Below are 25,708 nucleotides of genomic sequence, written 5' to 3'. Positions count from 1 at the left end.
GCGCGCGTTGATGATGTCACATAAGGTCTTTCAGAGTTCTTTTTAAAACTTTATTTACAAACAAACAACATACATCCGTAGACAGTATTAGTAACACACTCGAAGTGAGGAAGCAACAAATACAAAATAAATGAGATAAAATAAAAAGGTTACAAATCAAATTTAAGTTTCATAGCTGCAGAGTTAGTGCAAAGTTTTAAAGAGTCCTAAAAGCAGCTCAGACAGGCTCTGAAAACTGTTTGTTTAGCAAATTTGCTGGCATGTATGAGGAATTTAGCCAACGGAATAAGAAAGTTAATAACATATTCTATTTCAGATGCTCTAATATTAGAAATACCAAAGAAAACATGTTTAACATAGAACGTAACAAGTATATCAAATTTTCTGTTACAGAAGATGTTAAAGTCCTAGGTCCAGGAGGGTTAGGGAGGTGTTATCCTATAAATTCAGCTGAATTTACAGGATAACACCTCCTGGACCTTATTTGAGACAAAAACATTTCTATTCTCAGTCAGTAACAGAATACAGATTGTTCCAAAAATAAACTGAAGCAGGTTTACTAATAGTATTCCTTTTAACTTATTTCTCTAATATGTTTATTTGCTGTTTTAATTAAAACGATACGAGGAATGTCTTTGCTTTTCCAATTTGAAGAAGTAGCTTGAATTTTGTTCCTCTTCTAACCATTTGGCCCGTGAACATATAAAAGCCCATTTTGCGTTTTTTTTTTTACAGAATCTTCTTTTATTTTGAAAGCTCCAGTCATGAACCAATCAGTGATTCTGTCTCTTTCAGGAGATCAGCCGCAGGCTAACTTCAGTCCGGCCTCACCTGTTCAGCTCACACTCCACCAGCCTGTGCTGCTTTAATGTGTCGGGAGCCTTCAACAAATAAAACGTAGACTTCAACAGGACACGGAGAGGTGGAGGTGTCTCCTCAGAGACGAGACGAGGAAGACAGAATCTGGAGACAAAGACAGGTGGAGCAGGGACGCTGCTGTGGTTTGTAGAAAACAGAACATTTAAGTTAAAAAATGAATCCACAATAAAAATGTTCTTTCTGGCAGTTCTGAGCTCAGTTTATTACAGACGAGATAAATACTCAGACAAACAGGAAGAGACGCACAAAGATCTGAATCCTCATTAAACACAAAACGTGGCGCTGTTCTTCAACTCCAAACCTCAGGAAGTTTATTGCTCAGGAGGAAACTGCAGAGGGCTTCCCCTCACAGTCCGGTCTGTTTGTTACAGCTTGTTTTTCCTGAAAACATCCCTGAGAAAGTCACGGGGGGAGGGGGGGTCATTAAACGCATCACACACAGTTTAACTTCTACCGTTTCAAACCAAAAGTGCTACCAAAGACAAACTACATCTAATCCCTCATCATTAACCACAAAAACTACAGTTTGAATCAAAACAGTCGTCTCAAACTTTGGTAATTTACTCTCAAAGATATTTTTCCTGATCTACAGAATCTTTTCCAACAGATTTAATCCGTTTGTTTGTGATCAGACGCCTGAGAGCTTACCAACCTTTCATGCAGCCTAAATTCCCTAAAATCAAATCACAGATTTCTTGTTTCAGCTGCAGTTTGGATCTCATCTCCAACCAACAGAACAAACAGAACTCCGGTTCAGCCCGACCCAACCCGACAGCCGGAGGGGTTCGGGTGACTCGGTCCGAGTCCGTCAGCAGTGTGTCGGTCTGTTTGGGTCCGGGAGGCCCGGGAGGCCCGGGAGGCAGTGCTGGTGTTTGCAGAGTTCTGAGATGATGATAAAACTACACGGCGGCCATCTTGCTGGCCTCCCTGACGCCGCTGAGGTAGGCTCCTGTCACAGTCTGAGGGAAGTGTCGGTTCGTGGCCTGAAGAGGAAATAAAAAGATTCAAAGTCGTGAGAAAGTCTTGATCCAGGCTTCAATTCTTCACGTTTTCCTTCCAAGCAGCCAGACCTTCTTTAAACCTGTTCAGTAGTTTTCCAGACTTTCTGAGGAGTTTTAAAGTTTTTCTTGAACATTTGCAGAGGAATGTTTTGTTTGTTTAACCTTTGACCCATGAATCATTCAGACAGTTTCAGTTAAAGAGGAACTTAATTCAGCCTCAGAGGTATTTCTGCTCACACAGGACAGAGGAAATCTGGAGAAAGTGGCGTTACCTCTCCAGCGAAGAAGACTTTCCCGTGCACGTCTTCAGCCAGGATGTCGTAGGCCTCGCCGCTGCCGCCCGTCTTCACGAAGCTGTAGGACATCTGGGACCATACGTCTCTGCTCCAACGAGTGACGAAGAAGCTCAAAGGCTCTGGGACTTCCTGTCAATGAGCAGCAAACCAAAACAATCCTCTTTCTTTGTCCAACACTGAAGGCAGTGATCAGCTGTTCGCCTGTCGTCTGTCGCCCGGCCCGGGACCTACCTGCTCCCTGAAGAGTTCCCTCAGGACCTTCAGGCACTCGGACACCACCTGTTTGTCCTCCAGGTCCTGGACAGCAGGGACAGCTTCACCGGAAATGATCGACATCAACACGGCCTGGTTCCCCTGTTCAGAAAACACAGAAACATCTCCTCTCACCTGTCCTCTTTGCAGGGGTCTCCACATCGAGTCCTCCTCCTTATAACTCTGTCCTCTGTCCTCCATGTCCTCTCTAACTGCATCCATATCTGTCCTCTTTGTCTCTAACATCCTTCTGTCCCTCCTCTGCACATGTCCAAACCGTCTCAGTCCTTCAGCCTGTGCTGGACCTCTGAGGACCTCAGTCCTGATCCTGTCCATCCTCGTCCCTCCCGAGGAGAACCTCAGCATCTTCAGCTCTGACACTTCCTGTTCTGTCTCCTGTCTTTTTGTCTCTAAACTGCTCCGATCTCAGTTTATAAATGATGCTTTATTACAGAGAAAGGCATCAAACTAGTTTTTATCAGCTGGTTCAGAGTAAATAAACCTCCTCTGTGTGGTCAGCAGGTGGCGCTACAGTCAACAAATTAAATAACCAGAAACAAAACTGGAAGAAAAACCTGAAACTTTTACAAATTATAACAGAAAACTCAGGATTTTTAAACGGATTTGATTAAGATTTTGTTTAATTCTTTCTATTAGTTTTGCTTCTAGAGGAAAACCAACAAATCTGTCACGTTAACAGACCTGAAACATGTTTTCTACAAACAGATCCGTCGGTTTTTATCATCAGAAGTGCTGATATTCATCTAAAGGGTCAACTAAATGAGAGTAAAACAACAAACCTGTGGATCGAGGTCGTAGAAAACGCTGAACATGCCTTTCTTCTCCAGAGCTGGAGGGATGTGACCGAAGTAATCTGCACCTTGGATCTTCGTGTCCCAGAACCGGAACGGGAACTGGAGCGCGATCTGCAGGGAGGATCACTCACTTTTAATATTTACAATAAAAATAATAATAAAAAAATCCTCAGATGTTTGAGTCCGACTCACAACTAAAACCCTCTGAAATAAAACCAGTTTTATCTGCTACGCTCCTAATTTTACACTTTTTATGTCCGAAAATCCCACAGATTTCAGCTTCATTTCTGTTTTTTTGTCATTATTAAGAATCATCCTCATCCATGTAGTGAAGCATGTTTAATAATAAAGGTGTGAAAATGTATAGAAATAAAAAAAGGTTTTATATAAGTTCTTTAAGTCATAAAAACAGCAGAATTAATTTTCAATAATGTGGGAAATATTAAACAGAAAATTCTGTTTCAGATAATTTAACCTGATGTGATCTTCCAGAAGACAAACCTTTAAATAAATAAACTGTGTTGTAATTTTAGCTTCCCTGAAACGTTTTTAATAAACACCTTCTCTATGATCCCGGCTCCCAGGCTGTGGATCGCCTTCAGCTTCCTGTCAGGAAGCGGCGGGTTGAAACGGAGGACGTTCTTCTGAAGCAAAGTTAACGGGACGGTAACGAGGACCTGCGGGACGGACAGACGGTGAGAAGACAAGAAGTTCGCCGGATGATTCGACCTCCTGAGCGTGACGGTTTCACCTTCTGCGCCGTCCACTGCGAGCCGTCCGAGGAGGTAACTTTAACAGCGTCGCCTGAGTAATCAACGGCCTGGACCTGGAAGAAAATAAAGACTTGGTTTGTAAAAAACGACCCTGATGTTCTTAAATTAAAGGGAAAAAACTTTCAACAAATCAAAAAAAAAACAACATTTTATTTCTGAATCTTGAAGCAACTGAAATTTCTGTTTCAGTTGAAGCAACTGAAACAGAAATTAATTTAAACATTTAAATCTGAAACTTCTGCCCAACTTATTGAGCTCAGTATTTGTGCTGAATTTCCCCAAACATAAAGTTAATTACAAACCAAAGTGTGAAATGTTCTAAGGGAGATGTAATAAAGTCTGGTTTCACATCGTCTCATTCAGCGCCCGACCCTTTCACCGCTGTAAATGAAACAGAACTCCTGATTTAAAGGCATCCTGAGCGACGGACCGGACAGTTTGTGCGGATGTCGAGGCCCTCGGCCAGCTGGTGGAGCAGAACCGAGTAGCCCTTGGTGAGTAACGTGTGATCTCCTGAGAACTGGGCGAAGAACTCGTTGTGGTCCCAGGACCGAGCGGACACCTGCAGAAACACAAAAACAAACGGGACGAAACGAATCTTAATCCACGTGAACGTTTCTGATTTTGGCTTCAGAGGAAGTTCTTTGGACCTGGTCCAACGAGCTCCCGCAGGCGAACTCCAGGTTACTGAGATGAAACTGAAGAACTTTCTCCTCCAAGTCACTGAACTGGAGCCCAGATTCCTGCAGGAAGTTCTTCTTTATCTCCTGGACCTTTTCTGTGGGAACAGAACATGGTGGATACCTTCCTCTGAAAGTTCCTATCTTGCAGGTTTTCTGAGTTTGGTGAACTGAGCTGAAGCTTCACCTCCCAGAGGCGAGTCCTGGTTCTGAGACTTGTCTTTCCTCCACTCGGACACCACGTCCAGGATGGCGTTGAAGTGGAAGTCCATCCGCTTGTCGATGGCGGGGTCGGTGACCTGCCCGCCCTCCTGGAACAGGTCGCAGCGCTCGCCCAGCTTGTGCATCCTGACGCCCATCTGCAGCAGAGAAGAACCGTGACAGGACCCTAAATCTGCTCGGGGAACAGGAACCGGACCGGAGCTCAGGTTCAGCACCTGTTCACACATCAGGGCGATGGGGTTGTTCACGCAGCCGTTCACGATCTGAGCGCCTCGGCCCACGACCACGCCCAGAGAGGGATCGTCCCAAACCCGACCGCCGACTCTGTCCCGGGCCTCCAGCACCAGCACCTGAGGAGGAGGAGGAGGAGGAGGAGCTCAGGCGTCTGACGGGAGAACAGATCAAATCTACGTTCTTTATTTTTTACCTGAGAGCCAAAGTTCTGCAGCTGCCGCGCAGCAGCCAGTCCTGCGGCCCCGGCACCGATGATGATCACGTTCTTCTGCGTTAAAAACAACAACAAAGATGAGCCCAGATGATGGAGCTGAAAGGATTTATGAAGGTGCAGGCGGTGTTGGCTGAGCCGCTCACAATGCAGTATTTTTCAGGCAGCAGAGGCTGTTTGACCATCAGAACCCCGGTGTTAATGAGACCCTTCCGGGTCATGAAGTGCAGAACCCGGTCCAGCTCCTGCACGCAGCGCACACGCACCAAACCCCGAACTATGATGTGCTGAGCAGCTTTCTCTGCAGTCAGAACCTCCTTCACAAACAACAGGGAGACACAAAAACATCCGTTAACTATGAGATAAAATAAAAATAAAGATAAGAATCAGACACTTTAATTATTACAGTGGAGATAAAAACTTTCTACACATCTTTGAATGCAACAGAACGAAGAGTTCAGGACTGAAACTGAGGGAAAACGTAACCAAAGTCCAAAGATTATCCCTAAAAGAACCGTCGATCCAGTCCAGTCCACCTTAAAGGCCAGTCCACCTTAAAGGACTCGAGGAATGAGCTAAAAAAAGGTGAATCTGAGCTGTTAAAGATAAAACAAACAGCTAAAAGTTACTTAAAAGCTGAAAGTGGCTAAAAGATAAAATAACAGTCCGTTCCCTGAAGCTGAAGTTCTATTTCTTCATTTCTATTTTTAAGGATTTAAATAGATCTTAATGAATTTCTATGAGGACATTTTTATAAATAAAATCATTTGATCTCTGGTTTGGTTTCTCCCAGCAGATCTTCCTGTTGCAGTTTTTAGTTTACCTTGCAGTTTCTGTGCCAGGAGGCCAGAATCAGGTTTCTCAGAGCCAGGTACATGGTGGGGTCACGGGAGAACTCTGGAAACTCGTAGAGCTCGTCCAGCTCCATCATGTCTGGCCGCACGCACAGAGCTTTGCCGCACTCGTTGGGCTGGTAGAAGGGCTGGAAGTACGGACTCAGGCCTGGAACTGAGACAGGACAGTCCTGGTCACCATGCGGGGGCTCCACATCCCAAGTCCTCCTGGACTCGGACTTACTCTGAGGCTGGACGGCTCTGCAGCGATCGGCCCTCAGCTCGGACACGCACACGCTGCTGGGGGACCCGGAGGGACTCATGCCGACACAGTCGGGGTAGTAGGCGGCGAGGAAGGGGCCGGCCGGACTGTCCTTGAACAGCGGCGGCAGGATCAGCATGGAGTGCCACCAGCTGTCGCTCACCTCGGCCACCCTCTGCAGGAATCAGACGGCTGACGTTACGGGGACCTGAGCCTAAAACCGCTGAGAGTTCAGAGTCATTCATGTTTCATTTAATAAACTAATGATTAAATGTGTCGGTGTTTTTCTTTCTTCCTGAGGAAGTTGTTTAAATTAACTTAAAATTAATCAAAACAGGAGCTGCATCAACTGAAGATTGTGAGGAATAATAAATTATTAAAGCAGTTAGTTTCCTTTTTTGTTTAAAGGTTTAAAAGCCTTACAAAAACCAGAGCTAAAAGTCCTACAAACGTCAAATTATAAATTCAACACAAATTAGATTTTATTTAGTCCACTTTATGAGTCCAAATGTTTTTAATTATGATCAGAAACTCCAACAGATAATCAGTTGAAGACGTTCATCCAATGATTTCCTGATATTTTGCTAACAAACATACACTCAGACACAGGATCTCCTGCCTTTCATGGTGATAACACTTCAGAACCTTCAGAGCTTGACCCTGAGCTGCATCATCACTTATTTTGTTTATTAATTAATTCTAATTAACTGTATTTATCTTGTTTATTTAATGTGGAGCTCAGACAGCAGCTTACTAAGTCCTCAGGCTGGGAGCACTGGTCCGGTCCCTCGCTCTGTGGACAAACACAAGATTTCCACGATGAAATCATTTCAGAAGTCTTAATAAAAGGAAGTTTATTAGTTTCCTGTTTACCTTGATGTTGTTGAACTTCATCCCACAGCGGTACGTCGCAGCCAGGGCGGCGGTGAGCTGGATCTCTTTGGTCAGCTGACGCCACTTCTTGCAGTCTGGTTTGGTACACTGAACCTGATGGAGAAACACCGACATTCACGTCTGTCAGTGAACGCATCGTAACCCAAACGATGCGTTCACTGTCAGCCTGGACGAGGAAAAGCTCCTCCTCATACCCAGAAAGGCAGCTGCTGGTCGGCCATGAAGGCTTTCAGGCTGGGCTCGCTTTTACCGTTACTCGTCCACACCTTCTTCCACGAGGCGAATGTCTCGTAGCCATCTTTGTGACTGAACAGAGAGGAAAAACACTGTTATATGTTATATACGTTCCTCTGACGCATCAGAACCGTTTCCTTCTACCTTCTGTAGTAGTGATCGAAACACTCGTTGCAGAAATGTTCACCACAGGACAGATGATACCAGCGAGACGTGTACCCATTCTTTGCACACCTGAGGAGAACGAGGAGCTGCTGGTAAACCCGAGCAAAGAAATAAATAAAGATCTTATTTCTGTCGCATTACCTTTCTGACGCACTGGCAAAACAAACGGGGTACGTGGCAGAACACCCGGCCTTCTCACATCGTCTGTACTTCTTCTCTGACTGCTCATCTTCCTCCTCCGTGTCCGTTGCTTTTCTTTTACTCTGAACCCAAAACAACAACATGGATTTCTATTTAAAGGAGGATTCACAAATAATGAGACAAACAGGAGGTTTAAATTATCCACAATAAATATGTGTTTATTCTGGGTTGGCGGCTTTTCTTTTGTTTTGTTTTTAAACTTCACAAAAGATCAAGATGGACGCCACAAAGAGCTTTTACTTGATTTTATGTTTGTTTATCTTCACTTCCTCAGAATAAATACAGATTACTGTTATTAAGAAGTTGGTGATTGATGCTGAGAGTAAATAGCATTTGATAAAGTAATAATGATTATATTATTTGTTGATATTCTGTAATGTGTAACTGCAGGATGAGACGTCAGGAGTCAGGCTCACCTGTCCAGGTGGGGGGTTGTTGGTGCGCTTCACCCGGGCGTTGGTCTGCCTCCCGGAGGAGCGCAGGGTCTGTCCGTCCCCCGGTGACTCCCCGGAGCTCCTCTTCTTGGCTCGGCGAGCCCCGGAGGCGCCCCCGGAGTAATCTGCAGCAACAACAACAATAACAACAACAACAACAACAACAAACGGCGTCCGTGAGAGTGGGCGGAACCACGCAGCTCTAACAGAACGGATCTTTATTGCGACCGAAAAAATGTGTTTTTGCATCAGAATATATGCTAAATTAACCCACAATACAAGGCGGATGAAAAACGAGATGAATCAGCTTGTAAACACAACCCAGACATTACCCAGCTCTTTAAATTAGCAGCCTGTCACATTAGCATGTAGCATATAGCAGCTAATCACTGACCTGCGTCCGACAACATCGCGTGCCGGCTGCGCTAACGTTCAAATGCTGCTTTTTAACGCCTGTCTGTGTCCGACGCGGCTCAAAAAACGGTTAAATTCGCCTCCGTTTTATTGTTGCGAAGGAGGAGAAGCCAGTGCGCCGCTGTTACAAGAACGCGACTTCCTGTTTCACGCAGGAAATGAGCGTTACGTTAAGAATGACTTTTGAGCCTCGTTGCTTTCCGTCCGCAGCGTTTTTAGCTACGTTACCGTAGCAACAAGTCCTAGCGGTGTCACCATGGCAACGGAGGTAACGCTGAAACGCTCAGAAAGTGCAAACCGGAACAAAGGACGGAGATAGCTGATTTTTTTCCTAGTATTTGCCACCAAAAACAACTCAATTGGCAGTTATGTTTTTTTACAAGCTATCTTGTGTTTTAGAAAATAAATAATCCCACTTTTGTGTTTCAAACGGGAAGTAAAGTACTTGTTGGCAAGCAAAATTTAGAAGAATCAACGTCATTTAAGTTACAAAAGTTCTAGTTTCACAAAATGGATTCAGGCCAGCTTGTTTACAGAATAAATTCAGACATTCCCGCAGTCAGCCTGAAAAAGCCCCAGAACTCCCAGGAGGTAAAATATTTTTATTTTGTGTCAAAATCACAGAAATTTACTTAGCTAGCACGGCTAATTAAATAACGCTAGTTAGCTAGTTCGGCTAATGTTAGCCCGAGGAAGGTTAGCTGACAAGAACCACAAACATATGAGAAAATATAAAGAGGAGTCAATCTAAGAAGAAATGTGAAAATACAGAAAATAGCTTTAATTAGTTTTATATTAATCTGTTTACTTATTACTGATAAGACAAACTGCAAAAATACTGTGGAAAAAACGTTTATATAATGATGGATTTGAATTACATTTTGTATTATATAAAGTTTATTTTGTGTCATTGTTATGAAGAGTGGTTGGGGTGAATAAACTCAAAAATCTTATTTTCTGAGCAGCTGTTTTTAAATCCAATAATGTTTGATTTAAAAACAGTTTAAAGGTGTTATTTTTCAGCAGGTCCGCCCTAAAAGCCTTGACCTCAGTAAAGTGATTCGTCTCCTCGAGGATCCTCTGACCGTAAGTCCAGTTTGCGTTTTAATCATCCTCTCATTTTGAAGTCCTGTTTTGCTTCATGTCATCATCCTGTATCTGTTAAAGACAAGCTTAAAGGAGAGGCACCTTTTCGTCCTGAAGAAACTACTCAGGAGAAACCAGACCGGCTTTGTATCCTTTCCCCAAAGTCCCGTTCTTCTGGAGATTCAGCTTTCCTGCAGAAAGTCAAGTTAACACAGTCCTAGAAGTGGATTTATGCTGATATAAACTGAATAAAAAGACATTATTTTGATTTATCATCACATGATTTTGTTTTTCAGCTGCTAAGATGATGCTTCACTTCAGCTCTGCATTAAAAAAATGACTTCTATCGAAGCGTTAAATCTTCCTAAAGCATTTGCAGCTTCTGAAGGAGCTGACAAACATCTCCCGGATTCTCAACCTCTGTGCTGAGAAAGCGACGGATCACCCTGAGTATGCATCGGTTCTGTGTGAAGCTCTTAAAATCTGCAGGTAAAAAAACTCAGACATTTAAACCTTAAACAGAAACTCTTTTTGTTCAGACGATCATTTCAGCGTCTGCGTTTCTTTTCAGGCTCCCCTTCCTGAAGGAGAGATCATCTGATGATCTGAGCTTCTCTCAGGACGTCACGGAGTTCCTCTCAAACATGGGTCAGGATTTTTATTTATAAACGGAGATTTTTAGAATTTTTCACACTGCAGCTGCTTTATTAGCGATGACAGCTCTCAGTTTTTACGCTCTAATAATCATTAAGTTCAATATCTTTAAGGTCAGAGAAACTTTAAGGATAAACTTTATAATTGTTTCATATTTTTGCTTCTAAAAAAAAATTAATTCAGTGAACATTGTTAGAAAGGTCCACTACAACAGACTGTTCTAAAAAGCACAAATAAAGGGCTTAGAAAGTAAGTTAAAAAAATCTACTTTTAAGCTTCTTTTAATTGAACATATGCAGATTTTATGATCCTAAAACTAAAAATATCTCACTTTTGCTGTAAAAGGAGTTCAAGTTGAGCAGCTTCCTAATAACAACAGTTAAAATAAATCAGTGCAACAGTCTTACATTTCGAGACAATTAATGCATGATTTTTATTTTTTTATTTATTCAGAATAATACCATGGAACAAAACGGCTCGTTCCCTTTAAATATGTAAATCCTAAAACAGTTTTAATATGTATATTTTCACATATCCTAATTAATGATCAGCCTGTAATTTTTTTAGATTGTTGGCTACTTTTACTTCAGGAAAGCGTCCCTTAAAAAGAAGTGTTGCAGCGGTTTGGTCTGTAAATGAACTCATATTTGAAGTTTATTGTCTCTATGGAAAATGAAAGCTTGATTTCTGCCTGTAGATGTTTTCTTTGAACAAGAAGCAGTCAGACGCTTGGTGACAAAGTCCTAAAGTGACGTTTAACACAAAAACAGTCTGAAGTTCAGATCCTGGACGTTCCTGCAGCACAGACACAGTCAGATCTGTGACCTCACCAAGAAAACGTCCCGTCATCCTTCCTACAGTTCTTACTTTGGTGTTTTTGTTGTGCAGCATGACGATGAGGAGTGGTTGATGTGTTTCTGTCTGCAGCTCGTCTGATGAAGGTGTCACACACTGAAGTGAGGCGACATGTTGTTGAATCTGTGAAGTCGTTCTTCAGCTCTGCGGCTCCGAGGGAACGACTCGATGGTTCGTCTCACCAAACTAACACCAAACATACTGCAGCTTTACAAACCTTTTTAATGTCAGACTCACTCTGAACTTTAACAAACTGCAGGTCAGTTTATTTTGCATTTCAAAAAAAGGTTGTATTTGTATATCAAGACAAAGTTCATTAAATATCATTTATTTTTTATTATTTTACCCTTTGAGTCGTTGTGTCTCTGCAGGGCTCCAGCCCGTCTCTCCAGGTTTCCGGCTGCAGCAGCTGGAGCACAGCGACATTCCCAAAACGCTGCTGCTTTCCATGGCCGCCGTGCAGAACCAGCCCGCCGTCAAACTGCAGCTCCTGCAAACCCTGCAGATCCTGTCCAGCTCCTCTGGTGAGGAACAGATGGAGCTGTTGACCTGCTCCATCAGGAAATTAAACAGCCATTTTGTTTTTATCAATAATCACATGTATTGGATTCACTTTGTAACCACAGACAGGAGCTGTGCTTCAATGCTGCGTGCACGAGGAGCCGAGATGATCTGTCTCCACATGAACGAGCCCGACCCGTCCGGTCAGGTTCTGTTCTGCTCGGCTGAAATCCTCTGGAACTTGGTGGAGGGAGGCAGCAGGGAGGAGGCCGTCGCTCAGCTCAGCAGCATGGAGTGTGTTCTGTAGGTGGCTCATCTGGCACAAAGTTCAAATACAGACCGTAAACCTCACGTCCTCTAAAAGTTATTATTTGTTTGTCAGATCTCTGAAAGAAGCGTTTTTCTTCCTGGTGGAGAACGCTTCCCAACCTTCTGACCTCCGGCTCAGAAACTACCTGCTTGTGATCACATGTTTCATCGCTGAAAACCCGAACGCTCTGCTTGTTGTGAGTACAGGACGATCAGGTGAATGATGAGCTGAACATCTGCTGCACCTGAACACGTTTCTGATTTTCAGGAGAGTTTTTATGCCAAAGAGCTTCTGTGTTTCGTCACGTTTCCAGAATGTAAGACCAGACTTTCTTTGCAAAAGACAGCTTTAATAAAAATGTCATTTAATTAACAGGTCTTCTCTGTTTATGCTTCAGTGTATAGTTTCAGTTCTTCAGCCTACAAGCTCACCTACAATAACGAAGATGTGAAGATGAAGAAGCTGCTGCTGAATCTGTTGGTTTTATTGTGCAGAGACGTCGCTGCCCTGCAGGTCGGTGCCGCTCTCAGTCAGAACATCTTATTTAAAATGAATCAGAGCGCCGAGTCTGACGCCTCTCCTTCCAGCTCTGCAGAGAAGAACAAGTCATGATGTTCCTGCTGAAGCTGGTGACGTCTGAGCGCCAGCCGGGTCCGCCTTGCTGGTCGGCGGCTCAGCAGGAGCAGCTCCAGCTGCAGGCGCTGGCCGTCCTCGGCAGCGTCGCTCCGCTCATGTTGGAAGACTTTGTGTCCTGTCAGGGAAACAACCGTCTGCTGCTCCTGCTGGACTGCTGCGTTGGATCGGGTCAGTCACGCTGCTGCTCCGCTTTGACCTTTGACCTGTTGGTTACTGAGCCGTCCACCTTTCATCCTGTATTTTACTTCCACTGACCGTTCCTGCATCCAAACCTTCAGCTCGTTCAGCTGATGGCTGCTGTGACTTTTCCTTTTTGTAACTTTTATACTTTTACAAGATTTTCCCCATAAAAATACATGAAGATCTCTTCAGCTTCTTTAAAAACATTGTTCTCTTTAAAATCTGCCTCAGCTACTGGTTCTGTTAGCCTTTGGCTGCCAGACTGCTAATTTAGTTTGTAGCTAATGTTTTGCTACTTTAGCTTTTAGCTTATGTTCTTTTAGCGTTCACACTGTTTTCAGAGAAAATGTAATTTGTCTGGTTTCAGATGTTTTCCTCAGTGGGGGTACCGGAGGAGGAGGAGGAGCCGGCGGCTGTAAAGAGGCTCAGATGAGAGGTTGTATCAGAGCTCTGAGGTCGGTGACGTCTCTGGGGGACCCGTCTGTAAACCAGGATCTCTGTGATCAGGGCGCCATCAGCCACCTTCTGGGTAACGTCAGTTAAAAACACAAAACGCTCCCTGTTATTATTTCAGCCCGGTCAGAGCCGTGCCGTTCTTCCTCCTCAGGGATTTTGATCTATTTGGAAGCGAGTTCGGATGAGGAGGATGCGCTCAGCGTGGAGATGATGTCTGACATCCAGCTGATCCTTTCAGCGCTCTGTGAGACGGACATACACAACAAGGTAGAGCAGGAACACAGGAAACACGTTGTTTAACTTCAGTGGCTCGTTGCTTCCTTCACTAACAGGACATTCATCCCCATGATGAGCGGATGAAACTTCTGAGGTGTAGGTGATGAATGGAAGAGTGAGATGAAGGAGCGGGACTCCTGCTCCTCCTCCTCAGATGGAGCCAGCAGGGGTTGTGGTTGAAGCGGAGACACCTCTCCGTCCTTCAGGTGGACGTTTGGATGTTGGTTTAATAAACAGACATGTTGTCATGTTGCTCTGCAGGAGCTGTTTGGTTCAGACGGAGCTCAGATGGCCGTAAACTTCCTGAAGAAAGGCTCGGAGAAGTTCTACAGCGGATTGGGACACAACAGGCTCGTTCTCTCCACAGTCGACTGCGTGTGGTCAGTTCAGCTGTGAAACTCGTCACTCATCCAACAAATAACAGCCAGAAAAAACAGCCAGTTTTATGTTTCCTGTTTGTCCCACCAGGTCCTGTATCGTGGGCTGTTACTCCACAGAATTTTATTTTTCAGCTAAAAAAGGCCCGTCTCTTCTGCTTGATTTACTCAGAGTAAGTAGCAGCATCCACCTTTTCTTGCTGTGTATAAATGTTATTTCCTGTCAGGGAAGGTTTGTTTGATTCCAGGAAGTCTGAATGAAATGATCTGATGTTTCCGTCAGACGAGCCCCCGGTGTGTCCGCGGCGTCGTCCTCTCCACCCTCCTGGGTCTTTGTGACAACCCGGAGTCCCAGCCTCAGATCCTGAGCTGGAGGGACGCCGACGGTCAGACGGCCCCCAGGTTCCTGCTGCAGCTGTGGAGGGAGGAGGAAGAGGAGCTGGGAGTCCTCCGAGACCAGCATGGAGGGATTCTAGGTCTAACTTAGAACCAGAAGATTTGCTGATTAAATGTCTTCATTTTCACTGTTTTGGGTAGAAGGGCCATGAAGCAAAGGGTTTCAGTCTCTTAAAATTTGCTTCTGTTGTGTGTCGACACAACTCCGGTTCATCCCTTGAGTTAGGAGCCTGAGGTCAGAGGTCAGAGGTCAAAACGTTCCTCTGGAAATATTCAGGAACTGATGGAAAAACAGCCCAGATCCAAAAAAACACCTGGAAAACCGTTGATCCAGAATACTTTAAAAGAGTCCAGGAAAGTCTGGATCATTGGAGGGAAAAAGACCAAAATGAGGACTTTTAGGAGAAATGTTTCTTTATTTCACCACATTTTGATTCATTCAGGTCAGATAATAAATCTGACAAACATTAATTATTATTAGCAGAAAAAACTCCAAACTGTCTGACGCTGCGGCGCTGTTCTTTCACACAACATCCTTTAAATCATACAGATTTTACTCATGTTTAGTCTTTTTATTTGCCTCTAAGATCCCAGAAAGCCGCTCCTGACCCGTTTCCATCAGGACGCTGGCGGTTCCTCGTCTCCTGCCGCCGCACCGAGTGCAGCCGTGCTGGAAGCATCAGAAAACCTGCGAGCGAAGATTTACTTCATCCTCTGCAGTTTGGGTAGAAAGACGTCCTGAGTTAGATGCTTTAGTTTCACGTCGTGTAGAAAACGTGAAACGATCCGATCATCCTTCAGTCTGAGAAGCTTTAAGATCAAACCAACATCTGTTTTCTTTCAAACATTCAGGTTTTCTGGAGCTTCCTGGACTTTCTGCAGAGGATTATGTGACTCTGAGCATCGTGAAGAGATACCTGGACTTTAAGGTGAACTAAAGGTCTCGCACTCCTGGAGGGAATGCATATCGCCCGTCACAGTCAGATGTGTCAGTGTTCAGAGTATGTGTTGGGGGTGACTCTCAGCTACTACCACACCTAGTTTTAGCTCAGTATCTGTAAAACTGACCTATTTGTAGCCATTTTTGTGTTTTTTTCAGGTCAGTTGTTTGGGGCAGCCATCTTTACTCTGAAAGTGAATCATTTCTGAAAGTTTCATTAAAGTTTGTCCAGTGGTTGATGAGATATTTTGCTAACAGACACAGGAAGAAGCCATCATCTGTCTTTGCCTTTGAGTCATTTAGTCAGACAGTCGTTACTGGATATGAAAGTTGTCCAGAATAAACCCTGATTTGTTGTTAAATCCAGTTTAATTTCAGCTGCTGAAGGTCGGTTTGAACCAGATGTTTCTCTGTCGGCGCTGCAGGTCGGTGAGGTTTGGGCCGAGGTCAGTGCGGAGCTGGGCCCGGACGGCGTGAGGCCGATCAGCCCCGACCAGGACGCCCTGACGTCCATCCGTGAGACATCAGAGGACACGGCAAGGAGGACGGTGGTGGAACAAACCAACATCCTGGAGCTGCAGCAGGAGGAGGAGCTCAGCGAGGAGCTGCTCGTCTACACGGAGGTGCTGGGAGGAGAAATACTCTCAGATCTGTGTTTCCTGTTTTCCACGCAGATGAGTTTTTATTCTTAATCGCAGATGAAGTCCCACTGGAAGCAGCAGGAGCTCACAGACAAGTCCTGGAACAATTACGTTTCCAGAACTTCGAACTACCAGATCCTGAAGGTTTCCTGTTTTCAAACACCTGGAAATCCGACAGAATCTAAACGCAGATATGTTTTTATCATGACGACTTTTCTCTGTGCAGGAGAGGAAAGCTCAGAGGGAGAAATACATCGAATCAACCAGACCTGAAAGGAAACACGGAGACGATCGTCCTACAGAGGTTTCCACTTTGATCTGATTTAACTCATGTTCAGCTGTGTGGTGACTGCTGGGGCTCAGAGGGAAACTAAAGAAACACTTAAACAGTTCATCTGATTCTTTACAAACAAGATAACAACAGGCTTTTACTCGCCTCATCCAACAACAAAACATTACTTTAAATCAGTGGTTCTCAAAGCCAGGGTCTGGGTCCCTCTGTGAGTCGTAGAAAAACAGGTAATGGGTCCAGAAATGAAATAACATTTAATCAGATGCCTAAAAGCATCTCTTCCCATAACTGACATAAAATACAAAAACAACACATTTATAAACTGATAGAAAATCCTGTAGTTGTCCCTGGATCCACATTTAATTTACTTTAAATCATATTTGGATCAGAAGCTGAAAGGTTTCCAGTGTTGAATATAAAATGTTGGAGCTTCTTCTGCTGAGTGATGTTTTTAATTAATAAGATAAAAGAGAGTTTACGTCTCCCAGAGCAGAAAACATTTAGAGTTTCTGCAGAGTCCGAAAGTCTTAAATTTGTCCAGATTTTCATTTTAGGTCTCAAACATTTAATTTAGTCGTTCATTTGTTGCTTCTTACCTCAAACTTTCTGCGTGTTTTAAAGCCAGGAGTTTTTGTAACTGAGCTTCAGTGACATCATCAGAGGTTTAATTATAATTTACTTTCAGTAAAACTTCCTTTTTTGTATTCTTACAGCCCTCAGATTCTCATAAACACCTTTTCTCTGTTTCAGGATTTTCTCGGCCGCATCCTGACGGTGGAGAGCGCCGGCGCTCCGAAGGTGACGCTGTCCGGAGCTCCGATCAGAACCAAACCCAGAACCCAAAACCTGAGGTTCTTCAGCAGCTTCAGTGACTGATGCTGGTTCAGAAACACGTCTCCTTACAGCTCCAAATGTTCTCCAAATGTTCTCTAAATGTTCTCTAAATGTTCCTTCACGTGCTGTGGGTCGAAAACAGACACAATAAACAGTTTTATTCCTTCAGCTGCTTCTCTGTAACACAGACATGAAGTCACTGAGTGCACAATCAGAACCGTGTAGTCTGGTTTACCACCCTCACACACACACACACACACACACACCCACACACACACACACACACCCTCACACACACACACACAGACAGTGAAGCTCTTTGCATCAAAACATCTCAGTTCAGCTCCTGTTTTCACGTTTTTCAAGTTAAAACATTTGATTTCAGTTAGTATTTCTGTAAAAATGAGGACATTTAGTCGGTTTCATGGATCCAGTTTCTGGAACTCGGGGCTCCACGCCGCGGAGGTTTACGTAACGCCACGGGACGACAGCAGCGCGTCCGGTGAAAGTTCCCGTTGGTGTCTTCATCCTGCCAAAGCCGTTACATAAGTTGCTGCAGCGCGTTAACACAGATGTTCGTTCATGCGTGCAGCACGGAGCCTCCTCTTCTCTGATGAAGAGTTTTTAACACCCGGCAGCTTCTTCACCGCAGACACCAACTCCACAAACTGTAAGAAACTCTTTGTTTTATTCAGATCTGCTGATGTCGAGGAAATTTAAAGACTTTTATCACAATGATGTCATCCATCGAACTGAAGCTTGGTTTAAGGTGTTTAAATTAAAAATAATGATGTTAAACTGAGTTATTATCTCTGTGAAGCAACATTTATTTCATTTAATGACAGCTGAAGGAAGACTTGAAGGAAAATGTTAAACATTAATGTAAATAACTGTTTATTTTTAAGGTTTTGAGACTGAAATTCTGTTTAAAAACATCTAAAAGTTGAAGCCGATGAAAGACTCCATGAATAATAAATGTTTTTCTGATGTAAGCTGTCAGGTTGTTCTGTGATCGACGGGAGATCCAGAACCAGGAATGATCTTCAGACTGGGAAGACTGACTCCGGGATACTTCCGCCTCCTGCAGGTGGGAATCTGATTTAAATCACCTGAAGAAAGGTGCAGAGATGAACTGATCCAGAATCAGGGCTCCGTGTTTCAGAGCAGGTGAAGGTTTAACGTGAGGCTCAGGATGGTTCTGACCCGAATGTCCGTCTCGTCTGCAGAGGCAGATGTCCGGGGAGGTCCGAGTCCAGCAGCACTGCAGCATCATGGAGCCTGTTGCCATAGCGATGGCCTCGGTGGGGACCGGAGTGTCCATCTACAGCGCCAGGCAGATGGCTGCAAACTCTGGGAGAGCTCACTGAAGGACTCTGAGGGACTCTGAGAGTCTCTGAGGGTCTCTAAAGGATTCTGAGAGTCTCTGAGACTCTCTATGGGACTCTGGGAGTCTCTGAGGGTCTCTAAAGGACTCTGAGGGTCTCTGAGAGTCTCTGAGGGTCTCTAAAGGACTCTGAGAGTCTCTGACGGACTCCTAGGGACTCTGAGGGTCTCACAGAGACTCTAAGGATCTCTGGAGGTCTCTGAGGGACTCTAATAGTTTTATGATGAGCTCTGTATAACTCTAAACTTTTTTAAAGAACTCTGAGGGTCTCTGATGAAAATGTGTTTGAATGTTTGTGAAAGTTGGAGAAGGTTTGTGTTGAACTGTTTTAGGAAAGGTTCCTCAGAGTCTCTGGAAGTCTCTGATGACCCCTGAGGGACTCTGAGGGTCTCTGAGGAGCTTTAAGGGACTCTGATGAACCCTGGGGGACTCTGAGGGTCTCTGGTGGAGAAGGTCCGTGTCGGAGGCTGGGAGGAGTTCTGTGTTGATCTGAGGTGTTTCTGAGAGGAAAACTTTATAAAAAGAGACGTTTTGTTCAGAACCAGGAGCTTCAGATGGAGTCAGACCTGATCAGGGATTTTATTTTACTGGAACAAAAACTAATTTATTAGTAATAAATTCATTTATTCTCTGCTTGTAATGAAACTAAACTAAGAAATGCACTGTTAGAAAAAGCTGTTATTTGTCACAGATGTGATTTTTTATTTTCTCAGCAGCCGTAAGAAAAGTTTATCTCCATAAAATCACGATAAAGTTTTTACTTTTCTTGTGTCTCTGGATGAAGTTCAGATAATTATTGTTTTTTATCACAGTTTCTGTTCCTACAAGTTATAACTCTTCACATCACGATGGATCACAATGTTTATCCTGCTGGCACAGTTTGAATTGTTGAATAAAAGCGTTTAAAATGTTTTAAATGTCTGCAGGTTTTCAGATTCCATCAGCTGCACCGCCTGAACGGAGACAGTTTCCTCCAAGGCTCCAAATAAATTAAATTAAATTAAATTAAATTAAAGTCCAGGAGGTGAATCTAATAAACAGGTTTGTTACTGAGGCTGTGATTAGTTTGATCAAATAATCCAGAAAACAGACAGAAAGTAAAGAAACTAAACTCTGCTCTGGATTCATTCAGTGGAAAATATGAGATTTAATCAACCAATAAATCTAACTATTTTTATTTAAACCTAAATATTCTCATTGCAAGTATAAAATTAGACATAAAGAGGATTATCAAACGCTGCAAGCTGAGACTCCAGGAGTCTGCAGGTTTACTGAAATGCGGGTCTGCATTGACTGTAAACAAAACTTTCAGCTGAATTTACTGAAAACAAGCTGAAGTTTGCATCAACAAACCTGTCTGATTCTGATTACAAATCTTTAATTTAAGGACACGTTAACCGTCGACGAGCCGAATCTTTTGAGTTTCTTTCTTTATAACTTAAGGTGAGAATCTTTAAACACTGAAAAAACTTTAAAAACTAATATTTATTAAAGCTGTTCCAACAATCAGATCATTTTAACACAAAGTCAGGATCTTTTTGTCCAAATTAAATAATATTTTATCCCATTTTTTAAATTAACTCTTGTTTTAAAGGATTTAATGACAGCTTCTGTAAAAAAACACAAATAACCTAAATAAATTCTTTTGTTTTTTATTTTCCAATTTATTCAATCTGAACTTATTGTTTATAAAGAATTAAAATGCTAAAAAAAAAAATAATTAAATTAAGATAACAAAAATATAGACGAAGTCCGGGTGTTTCTCCGCCAGACCGGCAGGGGGCGCTGTGAGGAAGAGTAGGAGCAGGAGGAGGCGGGGCCGGAGGAAGAGGAGGAGGGACAGGAGGCGAGGCAGGAGGCGGGGCAGGAGGAGGAGGAGGAGGGGCTCGTCGAACCGCTCACTCAGAAAGCAGCAGAGGTTCGGGTCGGGTTCGTGTACCGGAAGCTCCTGAGGATGAGGCGCTCGCCTGCTCTTCCTCACCTCTGCGTCACTGAGCGGATCTGCGCGCCTTCATCCTCCTCTCTTCTTCCTCATCCTCCGCAGAACCGAGCCGGTCCGGTTCTCCTGGGTCCGCCTGTAAGATGGCGGGGCTCGGTTCGGCCCGGAGCGGACCCATCTTCGTCCTCCTGGTGCTCCTCTTCCTCCCGGTTTGCTCCTCCGGTCCGGACGTGGGCCCAGAACGCAACGGGACCCGGGGAGGTCCGGTCCAGTCCGAGCCCGAGGAACCGGGTCACCCGCGCATCAACGGGTCCGCGAACCACAAGAAGGCGTTCCCGGTTCTGGAGGTGAACTACGGATACGTCCGGAAGCCGTTCGAGATCTCGCTGTGGATCCTGCTGGCTCTGCTCATGAAGCTCGGTGAGTCCAGAACCTTTAGAACCTCAGAACCTGCGGGTTCTCGTTAGCCGGGTCAGAACCAGACTGAGTCCAAACATCAGAACCCTGATTCCTTATTGTTTGATCTGGTGTTGGCCCACTCTGGTTGTAGAACAGCTTCCCACAGGTTCAGGAGAGTTTAGGAGGATTTTGGACCACTCCTCCAGAACCGGACCTGTGAGGTCCGACTGAAGGCCCGGCTCTCAGTCTCCACTCTAAAAGGGTTCTGTCGGGTCGAGGTCAGGGTTCTGTTCAGGCCCGCTGGTGTGCAGCCATGTTGGAACAGGAATGGGTCGTCCCCAAACGAAGCTTGGAGCAGGACGTGTCTCTGTAGGTCCCACACCATGATCCTCCCTCCACCGAACTTCACACTCGGCTCAACGCAGTCAGACGAGAACCTCCGAACCCAGACTGCTCCAGAGACGCCTGACCCGTCCCTCCAGAGGACATGTCTCCGCCGCTCTACAGTCCAGCGGGACGGTTTTTACTCCACAGCAGCCGACGCTTTCCTCTCAGTGATGGAAGGCTTGGATACAGCCGTTGCCGTGGAAACCCACTCTCCTCTCTGCTCCTGAGCTGATCTGAAGACCTCAGGAAGGTTGGAGGTCTGGAGCTGCTGACGGCGTCCTCTGAGCCCACTCTGTGGTTTTACACGGTCGTCACGGCACCACGCTGGAACTCACCGAGCTCCTGACAGCGAGCCGTTCTGTCACACATGGTTGTAGAAACGGCCTGTTTTATCCACCTAAACTCAGTGATCTGGATGAGTGGGTGAATACTTTTGGCATGGTGGGTGTATTTTTCTGCCAAGCTTTACTGTAATGTTGTTCAGAATTTGGCTGATTTTTCTTCTTAACTTCAGTCCTGAAAATGGCAGCTAAAAGAAGTTACCTTAAAGCTGCAAGTAGCTAAAGGTGTCAAATGTCTGAAAGTAGCCGAAACAGCTGAAGCAGATTTTAAAGAGATGATTTAAAGAAGTCTGAAAGTATTTCTAAATAAAGTTTTAAAAAAGTTATAAAAGTCCCAGCAGCCGAGTCCTGAATGAGCCGAAGGTTTTGACGAGTGAGCGGCTGAATTCAGACGCCCTGCAGCTGTGGAGACGGTCTGAAGGAAAGGGTTAAAGATTTAACGTTTTAAAAGTTGTTTCATCAATAATTCACCAGGATTCTTTCTGACATTAATACTAAACGATAAAGAGACGTTTCTGCTCAGAGCAGCAGGTGAAGCTGAAACCTGTTTTCTTGATAACGATCGTTCGGCTGCAGGAGCCTCTCTGAGGTCTTATCTGCTGGTCCAGCTGCCGTCTCGTGGGGCCGTCCCACTTCCTGTTCAAGACGCTTGGTTCGATAACAAAGATGTCACTGTGCCGGGGTGTGTGTGTGTGTGTGTGTGTGTGAAGGACAGCTGCACACAAACAGATCAGATGATTCCACAGAACTGTCCTGACCTTAGCCCCATGACCTCTGACCTCAGCCCCATGACCCCCGACATCAGCCCCATGACCTCTGACCTCAGCCCCATGACCCCTGCTGATTCCACAGAACTGTCCTGACCTTAGCCCCATGACCCCTGACCTCAGCCCATGACCCCTGACCTCAGCCCATGCCCTCTGACCTCAGCCCATGACCCCTGACCCTGAAAGTTATTTATGTGTAAGTTTTTCCTCTGCAGGCAGATCTAACTCTCGGTTCCGTACATCTCAGGTTTCCACATCATCCCCAGAGTGTCGCACATTGTCCCCGAGAGCTGCCTGCTGATCTTCGTCGGCCTGCTGGTGGGGGGCGCCATCAAGGCGATGAAGGAGAAGGCTCCCATCCTGGACTCGAAGCTCTTCTTCCTGTACCTGCTGCCTCCCATCATCCTGGATGCCGGCTACTTCCTGCCCATCCGGGCCTTCACGGAGAACCTGGGCACCATCCTGGTGTTCGCGGTGGTGGGGACGCTGTGGAACGCCTTCTTCATCGGTGGGATGATGTTCGCCGTCTGCCAGATCGACGTGGCGATGCAGTCCAACAAGGTGGACCTGCTGTCCAGCCTGCTGTTCGGCGCCATCATCTCGGCCGTGGACCCCGTGGCGGTTCTGGCCGTGTTCGAGGAGATCCACATCAACGAGCTGCTGTACATCCTGGTGTTCGGGGAGTCGCTCCTGAACGACGCCGTCACCGTGGTGAGAGGAGCCGCTGCTCCTGAGTGTTTGCTCTTTGATCTGTTCTGGATTAAACGTTCTCCAGATTTCTGAGGTCTGTGGAACCTGGATTCCTTCACTCTCTGTTTCCTGCAGGTTCTGTATCACCTGTTCGAGGAGTTCTCCCACGCAGGAACCGTCACCGTCGCCGACGCCCTCCTCGGGGTCGTCTCCTTCTTCGTGGTTTCGCTCGGCGGCGTCCTGGTGGGCGTGGTCTACGGTGTCTTGGGCGCCTTCACGTCCCGCTTCACCTCGCACTCCCGCGTCATCGAGCCGCTGTTCGTCTTCCTCTACAGCTACATGGCCTACCTCTCCGCCGAGGTCTTCCACCTGTCAGGGATCATGTCGTGAGTTCTCCGCTCAGTGCCGCCGGGTTCCTGTGACGTTCCTGACGTTCCGACAGCCGGCTGTCAGATTCCTCAGACCTGTGGGCTAAAAACTCTTCTCTCACCGAGGCGTGAACCTGAGAGCGCTCCCTCCTCTCCCTGCAGGTTGATCGCCTGCGGCGTGGTCATGCGGCCGTACGTGGAGGCCAACATCTCCCACAAGTCCTACACCACCATCAAATACTTCCTGAAGATGTGGAGCAGCGTGAGCGAGACGCTCATCTTCATCTTCCTCGGGGTTTCCACCGTGGAGGGACCTCACAACTGGAACTGGATCTTTGTGATCTTCACCCTGGTCCTCTGCCTGGTGTCCAGAGTGTTGGGTCAGTTTGTCCTGTTTCAGGATCTTCTTTAACCTTAATAGAAAAAGAAAGTATATAATATATATTATGTATTTGTTATTTAAATGTTTAAAGGCAGTTTAATCACATAAAATATTAAGCAAGGCTAGCGTTTAGCTTGTTAGCTTAAAGCAAGACAACATTTGTTTCTTCTCACATTTATCTAATAGGATGTAGTTTTTTTATTTGGTGATGAAACAAAGATTATTACAGAGATATCAGAGCGGTCCTGTTTTATTCTTAGAATATTTAAACGTGTTTTTGCTGCGTCTAAAACCAGCCGTTTCCTGTTTCCTGTTTCCTTCAGGAGTCGTCGGCCTCACCTTCATCATCAATAAGTTCCGCATCGTGAAGCTGACCAAGAAGGACCAGTTCATCGTGGCGTACGGCGGCCTGCGAGGCGCCATCGCCTTCTCCCTGGGCTTCCTGCTGCCCGACAACAACACGAAGCACATGTTTCTGACGGCCATCATCACCGTCATCTTCTTCACCGTGTTTGTGCAGGTGAGCCTGTTGGATCGGCGCCGGGCCGCTGGCTGCTGGGTTTATCTGGTTTATCTGTTTGTTTCTGCTCCTGCAGGGGATGACCATCAGGCCTCTGGTGGAGCTCCTGGCTGTGAAGAAGAAGAAGGAAACCAAACGTTCGATCAATGAGGAGATTCACACTCAGGTTTATTTTCCTCTTTTCTTCAAGCTGCTGCTTTTCTTCTTTAAATCGGAGTGAATGATGTTTCCTGATCCTGTTTGCCGTCAGTTCCTGGATCACCTGCTGACGGGAATCGAAGACATCTGTGGTCATTATGGACACCATCACTGGAAGGACAAGTAAGCTTTAATTTAAACAGAAACCGGCGGCCATGTTTGCTGTTAAAGTTTAAAAAAGGAGATCTTTGATGAATTTAAAGAAAGTAAAAATGCCAGTTAATCTACAAACAAAACAAATCCCTGCCTTTCCTGCGTTTGAGCGGATCTGATGAAGACGTTTCTGCTGCTTCCAGGCTGAATCGCTTCAATAAGACCTACGTGAAGAAGTGGCTGATCGCAGGCGAGCGCTCCAGCGAGCCGCAGCTCATCTCCTTCTACAACAAGCTGGAGAGGAAACAGGCCATGATGCAGGTGGAGAGCGGGAGCGCCGCCCGGCTGCCAACCGTCGTCTCCACGGCCTCCATGCAGTCAGTGGCTGCCGTCATCTGTTAGCAAAATATCTCCTGAACCACGGGACACATTGGAATGAAACTCTGATCATTAGACGTGATTCAAGATGGCTGCCGCAGCTAATGGACAGGAATGTCTGTAACTCCGTCAGTTTCTCAGCCTGAGCTGAGCGTGATCACCTCACGGCGGCGATGCGCAGAAAATATTTATATTAATAATAAATTATTCTAATTTTACAAAAGTTCTGTTCCAAATCTTCCAAAGCGTCTCAGCAAGGTTTGATGTTGTAAAGAGTTAAAACGAGTTAAAGTTGACATTTAATAAAATAATCTTTATTTTTGTTTTTTTCTGATCAGAAACATTCAGCAAACAGAACCGACCCGAAGGAGAGCGATCCCGAGCATCTCCAAGACCCGCGAGGAGGAGATCCGCAAGATCCTGAGGTCCAACCTGCAGAAGACCCGGCAGAGGGTGAGAGGACGCCTGTGGGACGCCTGCCGGAACGCCTGCCGGAACGCCTGCCGGAACGCCTGCCGGAACGCCTGTTAGGCGCCTGCGGGACGCCTGTCAGACGCCTGCGGGACGCCTGTCAGACGCCTGCGGGACGCCTGCGGGACGCCTGTCGGACGCCTGTCGGACGCCTGTC

The 25,708-nt window shown here is 45.5% G+C and overlaps 3 protein-coding genes across 5 annotated transcripts in view; 2 read left to right on the top strand and 1 right to left on the bottom strand.

Annotated features, from left to right (window-relative positions):
• Positions 1 to 686: 686 nt before the first annotated feature.
• On the bottom strand, positions 687 to 8,941 carry LOC108247931 (lysine-specific histone demethylase 1B). Of its 2 annotated transcripts, XM_017436359.3 has the most exons (21): positions 8,781 to 8,940; positions 8,369 to 8,511; positions 7,893 to 8,014; positions 7,731 to 7,820; positions 7,547 to 7,658; positions 7,332 to 7,445; positions 7,213 to 7,251; positions 6,441 to 6,633; positions 6,187 to 6,371; positions 5,510 to 5,680; positions 5,346 to 5,420; positions 5,134 to 5,268; positions 4,884 to 5,055; positions 4,667 to 4,794; positions 4,447 to 4,578; positions 3,995 to 4,069; positions 3,804 to 3,920; positions 3,229 to 3,354; positions 2,408 to 2,530; positions 2,153 to 2,305; positions 687 to 1,862 (listed from the first exon to the last, which is right to left on the bottom strand). In XM_017436359.3, exons 1-21 carry the CDS (start codon positions 8,794 to 8,796, stop codon positions 1,779 to 1,781), a joined length of 2,505 nt encoding a protein of 834 aa, XP_017291848.1. In that variant the 5' UTR covers positions 8,797 to 8,940; the 3' UTR covers positions 687 to 1,778. The 2 variants fall into 2 exon arrangements, with proteins under 2 accessions (XP_017291848.1, XP_017291847.1); XM_017436358.3 differs by having other exon boundaries at positions 6,187 to 6,633; positions 8,781 to 8,941.
• A 97-nt stretch (positions 8,942 to 9,038) lies between these two features.
• LOC108247915 (cilia- and flagella-associated protein 69) lies at positions 9,039 to 19,511 on the top strand. Of its 2 annotated transcripts, none has more exons than XM_025010606.2 (25): positions 9,039 to 9,391; positions 9,827 to 9,886; positions 9,968 to 10,033; positions 10,266 to 10,375; positions 10,458 to 10,534; positions 11,468 to 11,566; positions 11,767 to 11,919; positions 12,022 to 12,199; positions 12,279 to 12,402; positions 12,474 to 12,522; positions 12,604 to 12,719; positions 12,794 to 13,010; positions 13,390 to 13,551; positions 13,630 to 13,745; positions 14,016 to 14,134; positions 14,223 to 14,304; positions 14,415 to 14,607; positions 15,115 to 15,252; positions 15,380 to 15,456; positions 15,893 to 16,090; positions 16,166 to 16,252; positions 16,335 to 16,412; positions 17,151 to 17,904; positions 18,228 to 18,321; positions 18,461 to 19,511. In XM_025010606.2, exons 1-23 carry the CDS (start codon positions 9,311 to 9,313, stop codon positions 17,274 to 17,276), a joined length of 2,706 nt encoding a protein of 901 aa, XP_024866374.1. In that variant the 5' UTR covers positions 9,039 to 9,310; the 3' UTR covers positions 17,277 to 17,904; positions 18,228 to 18,321; positions 18,461 to 19,511. The 2 variants fall into 2 exon arrangements, with proteins under 2 accessions (XP_024866374.1, XP_024866373.1); XM_025010605.2 differs by having other exon boundaries at positions 9,824 to 9,886.
• A 980-nt stretch (positions 19,512 to 20,491) lies between these two features.
• LOC108247901 (Na(+)/H(+) exchanger beta) overlaps positions 20,492 to 25,708 on the top strand; it is a 23,505-nt gene continuing 18,288 nt past the window's right edge. Inside the window, exons 1-9 of the mRNA XM_017436306.3 lie at positions 20,492 to 20,977; positions 22,699 to 23,162; positions 23,277 to 23,527; positions 23,672 to 23,889; positions 24,215 to 24,411; positions 24,488 to 24,577; positions 24,662 to 24,732; positions 24,906 to 25,079; positions 25,419 to 25,533. Coding sequence (XP_017291795.1) covers positions 20,701 to 20,977; positions 22,699 to 23,162; positions 23,277 to 23,527; positions 23,672 to 23,889; positions 24,215 to 24,411; positions 24,488 to 24,577; positions 24,662 to 24,732; positions 24,906 to 25,079; positions 25,419 to 25,533 — 1,857 coding nt within the window. The 5' untranslated portion in view covers positions 20,492 to 20,700. The remainder of the gene's footprint in view (positions 20,978 to 22,698; positions 23,163 to 23,276; positions 23,528 to 23,671; positions 23,890 to 24,214; positions 24,412 to 24,487; positions 24,578 to 24,661; positions 24,733 to 24,905; positions 25,080 to 25,418; positions 25,534 to 25,708) is intronic.

Source organism: Kryptolebias marmoratus, linkage group LG5 (assembly GCF_001649575.2).
Source record: "Kryptolebias marmoratus isolate JLee-2015 linkage group LG5, ASM164957v2, whole genome shotgun sequence".
Lineage (NCBI taxonomy): Eukaryota > Metazoa > Chordata > Actinopteri > Cyprinodontiformes > Rivulidae > Kryptolebias > Kryptolebias marmoratus.
Note: the sequence above shows the minus strand (reverse complement) of the source record. Positions and strands in the feature narration are given on the sequence as shown.

Coding starts and splice junctions, on each gene's coding strand:
- LOC108247931 (XM_017436358.3), bottom strand. Junction 4,795..4,883: donor CCAGGACTCGCCTCTGGGAG/GTGAAGCTTCAG, acceptor CTGTTCCCACAG/AAAAGGTCCAGGAGATAAAG. Junction 4,579..4,666: donor GCGGGAGCTCGTTGGACCAG/GTCCAAAGAACT, acceptor GTGTTTCTGCAG/GTGTCCGCTCGGTCCTGGGA.
- LOC108247915 (XM_025010605.2), top strand. CDS start 9,311: ATGGATTCAGGCCAGCTTGTTTACAGAATAAATTCAGACATTCCCGCA. Junction 10,034..10,265: donor GGAGAAACCAGACCGGCTTT/GTATCCTTTCCC, acceptor AAGCATTTGCAG/CTTCTGAAGGAGCTGACAAA. Junction 14,135..14,222: donor TCCACAGTCGACTGCGTGTG/GTCAGTTCAGCT, acceptor TTGTCCCACCAG/GTCCTGTATCGTGGGCTGTT.